The sequence below is a fragment of the Zalophus californianus genome, chromosome 10, assembly GCF_009762305.2.
Source record: "Zalophus californianus isolate mZalCal1 chromosome 10, mZalCal1.pri.v2, whole genome shotgun sequence".
Taxonomy (NCBI): Eukaryota; Metazoa; Chordata; class Mammalia; order Carnivora; family Otariidae; genus Zalophus; species Zalophus californianus.
Window position 1 is genome coordinate 54335983 of NC_045604.1, and position 6000 is coordinate 54341982.

The following is a 6000-nucleotide window of genomic DNA, read 5'->3' on the forward strand; positions in this document are numbered from 1 at the left end:
GAAAGAAGAAAGAAATGATATGTATCCTGTAAATTACCAAGCAGCCCCCAGGAAAAGGTGAAAATGAACACAAGGTTTTGGTATCTCACCTACAAATTTAAATTTAAAATGGGGTGAGTGGACTCATCTCCTGCATGCACTTCTTTGTACCCAACATGATACTAAAAAGTAGAAAGGGTGACAGCGGTCCTAGTAAAAGAGTTTGGAATTAAAGTCAAAAGGCCAAATATCTTGTTCTCCAAAACTTCTATCAATCTTCCAATTAAAATTCCTCAGCTAGGCAAGTGTTCTCCTTTTCCTCTCATTTATTATTTTATGTGAGCAACAACTCCACAACTTCAGTATCTTTGGAATCTGTTAAGCACAGAAAAAATGAACACATTGTTGGTGTTTTCGGAAATATACAAGAGACTTAGTTATCTAGACTTTAATGAAGAGCAAATAGCTTTGACTAAAGAAGCATCTTTTCAGTCAGCTCACGTCACACATCTCTAAAGAAATTCCCTAGGAGGGAAAAAATGGCTTTTCCCAGTATAATGACACCAATCCTTTTACTGACAAGGTCTCTTTGCGCCTCAAAGATACCCAAATGTGCCAGGGATCAACAGAAACTCCATAAACTTTATGAACAAAGCATTCTTCCCGCCTTCAAAATACAGGACTTATGCTCCCATTACTAAGGGACATTATTCAAGCCACACCACCAGAACCTACTGTACACACTACACCTAAGACACTCTACTAAAACAACGGCTTTTCATCATCTACCCCTTGAAAAAGTGCTTCATAACGCCCCCCAAAGTTTCCAAGAACAGCAACCCCAAGTGTACTCGAGGCCAAAGACAGTAAGACATGCCCAGAACTACTGCTTGTACATTACTCTCACCCTCGTGACAATCACGTTTTTTAAAATCGCACCTCTGGAACACATCACATCCGACACTCTTTCTACCCTTATCACACTATGAAAGCGAGTGGCTGGCAGTAAACCCGAGCAACTTACCTAGCATTTATCTGAGAACTACCCCAACACCCCACCGACCCCAGGGGGCAAAGTAACTGAGTACAAAGCCACTCAGGTGGTCCCTTCCACTCAGGCACCTTTCCCTCCCACTCAGTCTCTGTAAATGCCAAAACACACCATGGAAACCGCAGAGAACGCAGCCAGGCCAGTCAGCGGGACAGCGCGAAGTAATCGGTGTGTCGCTCCGTAAAGGCCTGGGAGATCCGCACCCTGAAAGCCAAGATGATCTGGGGGTGTGACCTAGGCTGCTCCCTTCTCCCCTCTTGGGAAACTCCCGTATTGTCGCGGCGACTCACCAGACCAGGGAGCACAGAGACAGGCAGGAGACCAGGGCCAAGGCCCGGCGGTACTTCTTCATCTTCTCCTCCTTCTTCCCCCTGCCAGAAGGCGGCACATCCTCCCGGCAGCAGCCACTGCCGAGGCCAAGATGGAGGAGCTGGAGCAGGAGCGAGAGGATGGGACCGAGAGTCCCAAGGGCTGCGGCGCTGGGGGAGCGGCTCCTCAGCGGCTCGCTTACTGGCCACCCTCTCCGAGGGGCCCACGGCGACGCCGACAGGGGCGTTTCACAGGAAGACTCCGGGGACTGCCGCTGCTGCCGCAGCCGCTGGCTTGTTCGCGCCCGCCTCCTCCAGCCGCCGCCGCCGCCACAGCCGTCCCATATCGCCCCCGCCCGCCCCGGCTCTCCCTCCGTGCTGCGGGCGACCAACGGCCGCGACGTACTCCTCTCTCAACAGCCAATCGCCGGCGGGGCCGCGCCACCTCACACAGCGCTGAGCTGGAAGAAGACGCGTCACCCACGTCCCGCGGCGCTCGCGCCCCCACCAGGCTCCGCGCGGGCCACGCCCCCTCCGACGTCTCAGGCGGAGGAGCGGGGAGGACGCAAAGCGCGAGAGCCGGTGTTGTCGCCGCCCTGCCCACCTCAAAGTTCGCCGGGTCAGTGGCTCATGCTCAGGAAGTGAGAGAGGAGCCCCATGACCCTCAGCGGTCTTCTTTGCAATGGCCCGCCCCCTCGCCCAGGGCGTGCCGGGTCCGCGCAAGGCCCCTTGGGAGTTGTAGTTTGTTCTCCGGAACGCTCCTTTCCCTTTTCCTATACCTCCTAGAATCACAGTTTTGATGGGAGAGGTCTATCGTTTCGCTTCACACCGCCAGAATGACCAGCTTTGGAATTTTTATATTCAGTTCTCCACTTTTGAGCACAGTTCGTGGGATGGATGGCCTAGAATGACGGTGGGGGAAGAAAAGCTATAACTAATAAAATTTAAAAGGTGTTTTCCCGGTGTCGATGGGCCCGGCCCATCGAGTTAGGTGCTGATTGGTAAGCGGAAAGGGGTGTGCCAAGATTTCCTCTCACCTGATTGGTTGGAGCGGAAAGTCTCTCGCTGCTTCTCCATAGTCTCGGCGAGATTTTCAGCGCCCCTGATTCCTGTGTTGGGGTTGCCGGGTTTGGTCTGCATTCTAATGGATTCGTGCTTAGGGTGCACAGCAAAGGGGGAGGAAAGGAAAACTTGGGTCCCGTTGAGGGAGCCTCAAGTCCTGGAGTTCACCGAAAGCAAGGAAGGCGGTCACGTACACACGCCTATTGCTACTGTGTGGAGCAAAAAAGTGGTTCTCAATCTTTAGTAACCAGCGGTGTGCCCACTCTAGATTTTTATGCCACTGGGGTCCCTAAAGATCTCTCGGAAGCGGTTTCTGCCTGAAATTCCAAAGTGCTTGACCGCTTTTCTTCCCAAGCCCCTCTTGCAGCTCTCTTAGATGGTCGAGAGTATAGAGGAAGAGGCATTAGCTTCTGTTCAGAGAAGAGGTTTGGCCTCTGCCTCTGGTGATATATTCGTTTCAGACCCTGACACTAAGTCTCTACCGAGTGATGCTTCTTTTATTAGATAAGAAATATAAAAGTATAACTCAGTGGTTTCCTTTTTTTCTGTCTTGACTGTCGGGAGACTCAAAACTCTCTTCCCCAGAAAGCAGCCGGACAAATGGGGGAATAGAGTCTCCAATTGTCTGTGCTGTGGAACATGGGATAATGTTTAGTGGAAAAAAAAAAATGTTTGAAGCATGTTAGAGCATAGGTCACGTATTGCCCATGTGGCCGTAGGGGAAAAAATAAAACACCCTAGTAAAATTCTTAAATTTGAGACAAAATTTCCTTATGAACTTTTAAAGTTGAATTGATTGGTAATTGTATTCCCAGGGACCTGAATGATTTGACCCATTCTAAGAGGCTTGATATAAGTCAACTGGATATATTTTTAAAATTCTGTAAATGATGATATGGAAACTAATTTTTCTGGCAATAATTAGGTAACAGTTCCAATGATCTGCTGATACCACTCTTAGTATATAACAATAAAATCCTTTCATCTCTATTTATCCTTGCAGTAGGCAAGCATTTGTCCTACTCAAGAGCAGTAGCAAATGATTGATACAAAAGTTAAAAAGAAGATAGGGACAATAGAAAGATGGGGATTATTTGACATTCTTGACCATGTTGAAGCACACTTTTTTTCCTTTCATTCTAGGAATTACTTTATTCAGGATAAGGAACGCCCAGTGCTCCATTCAATATGTGCCCTCTTTAATACCCATCACCAGGCTAACCAGCTCCCCTGGTGATCCTCAGTAGATTATAGCCAAGGAAGTCTGATTAGAATACATGCTTATCTCAAGGCTGGCAAGTTACCAAGCACCTTTTCTATTCCCTATCTTTCTCACTCCAAACCACAAGCCCACCCACTACTTTTCCACAAGTCCCTGTAATGATCTTCTGAAATATACAACTGGTAGACAGAAGTTTTCTTTCTTTCTCTTTTACTTTCTCTCTCTTTTTCTTTCTCTCTCTCTTTTTCTTTCTTTCTGTCTTTCTCTCTTCTTTTGTTTCTTCCTTCTTTCTGACTTTTTTCTACCATTGGGTTTTATTGATACCCCTGTGGCAAGGTTGTCATTCACCTATTCAATCATTAGCTTTCACTATTTCAATCAATAAATATCCTTTTTTCTTTCTGTTAGCTTCATTTCCATAGTTTCATGTTAAGCTTTAGTCTTCAGTCCTCTGAGCTTTTTCATTTTTCAATGGGTACTTCATAATTTCAGTTCATAACCATACTTTGACTCCCAGGTCTATAGCCCAACCTCTCTTCAAGCAGTTGCTTGACACAACATTTAGATATTCTACCATCACTTCAAATCTTCCCTGAATATAATAGGACTCATCTTCCCCCTAAATTAGCTTCCTTGCCTGACTTTCTATTTGTGTTAGTTCTTACTTGTTTTAAGACTTCAGACAGTGAGAATAAGAGAAGTTCCATGGAGTTGACCTTTGAAAAAATGGATGTTTTTCTACATGCTTGTTAAACATAAGGGAGGGAAGTTTGTTATAACTCAATAGGTAAATATAACAAGAAAATTAGTTTGAATTACAAAATAAATTTAGTATAGATAAATGCAACCATATTTAAAGTATAACATACGCCAAAGAATGGCAAGAAAGAATATAGAAAATCTTTAAGACATGGGCTAAGAAACTACCATCCACCACCTCTTCACTATACCACAGTGGTTCTCAGCCAGGGGCAATTTTTCCCCTTGGGGGAAAAAAATGACAATATTTGGAGACATTTTTGGTTGTTACAGCTAAGGAAGTGCCACGTTTAGTGGGTAGAAACTAGGGATGCTACATCCTACAATGCACAAGACAAAAAATAATTTTGCCTGGAAAGTCAAAAGTACAAAGCTTGAGGAAACTCTGCTATAACAGAATCTCCTAACTCAATAAAACCTATAAACCTATAAATCACTGACCACACATTTGCACTGCAGAACCTAGGATTATTCTGGAAGTCACCAAGGACTAAATTGCCTGATGAACATGAGTTCTTCATTCCTAAATGTTGTCCAGAAACTCTGGACAGGTCAAGTCCCTGCCCTGATAAAGATCAGATACCTGGGTGGCTCCGTCAGTTAAGCATCTGCCTTCGGCTCAGGTCATGATCCCAGGGATCGAGTGTTGTTGCGTTGGGCTCCTTGCTCAGCTGGGAGCCTGCTTCTCCCTCTGCCTGCTGCTCCCCCTGCTTGTGCGTGCTCTCTCTCTCTCTGACAAATAAATAAATAAAATCTTTAAAAAGAAAAAAAATATTAGATACTCAGCTGATAGTGAGAAAGAACCTGCAGATCTCAGAAAAGGAGCCAACTCCTCTGGCCACCTCATCTCTTTGTCTTTTTTCACATGTAAATCATATTCAAGAAGCCCCAGAGGGGGGGGGAAAATATTTGTCTGATTTAAGTTGGTGGTATTTGATAAGCAAGCCTTGACATATTTTGAATTAATCAAAATGTTATCTGCCTCTTTCAGTGCTGAGATTCTATGTATCTTTAAGAGGAACAGCTGAGACTCAATGATATCAGATGTTTCCAAGGTAAAAGCCAGTTAGGACAAAAGTTCCCTTGAAATATTTGTGAAAGAAAGGTCAAGGAATTGAGAAAGACAAATAGACAATAAAGGGGAGTAACCAGATGAAAAGAAGGATGAATGTGGCAATGAGCACTTAAGATGTTAACTACATGCACATATAGTACAAACAGAGCTTGCTTCCTATTTGTCCCCACTCCATTTGTTGTTGCTTCTTTGAGTGTGTGTAACTATATGCACAAAATAGCTTAAACCTGTTTTATTTATTATCCTTATCTATAGGGATCCTAAACTACAGTGTCAAATCTACCTTAACAGAGCACTGATAATATGGCCACTTCAGGAGGTAAAGGTAGAACTTGGTGATACGAAAATAAACTTCTTCTCTAGGACAGCCTGAGAACTCAGTCCCTTAACATATAGAATCAAAACCTGCAGTGTTCGCTTGTTCACTTCTTTTTATACTGCAAGCAACAAAGTATAACATTTCCCTTTAAAAAATGTTCTACTTTATGATCCCAAATTTAATCTTCTATCATATATGTCTATTTTGAGGATACATGAGTTTAAT

At 44.5% G+C, this 6000-nt stretch overlaps 1 protein-coding gene across 4 annotated transcripts in view; it reads right to left on the reverse strand.

Annotated features, from left to right (window-relative positions):
- Nucleotides 1-1526, reverse strand: part of SUCO (SUN domain containing ossification factor) — an 89686-nt gene extending 88160 nt beyond the window's left edge. For 3 of the 4 annotated variants that reach the window (XM_027611415.2, XM_027611416.2, XM_027611418.2), the window contains exon 1: nt 1321-1526. In XM_027611415.2, coding sequence (XP_027467216.1) covers nt 1321-1382 — 62 coding nt within the window. In that variant the 5' untranslated portion in view covers nt 1383-1526. The remainder of the gene's footprint in view (nt 1-1320) is intronic. The other variant, XM_027611420.1, reaches the window with a different exon arrangement.
- Nucleotides 1527-6000: the final 4474 nt, after the last annotated feature.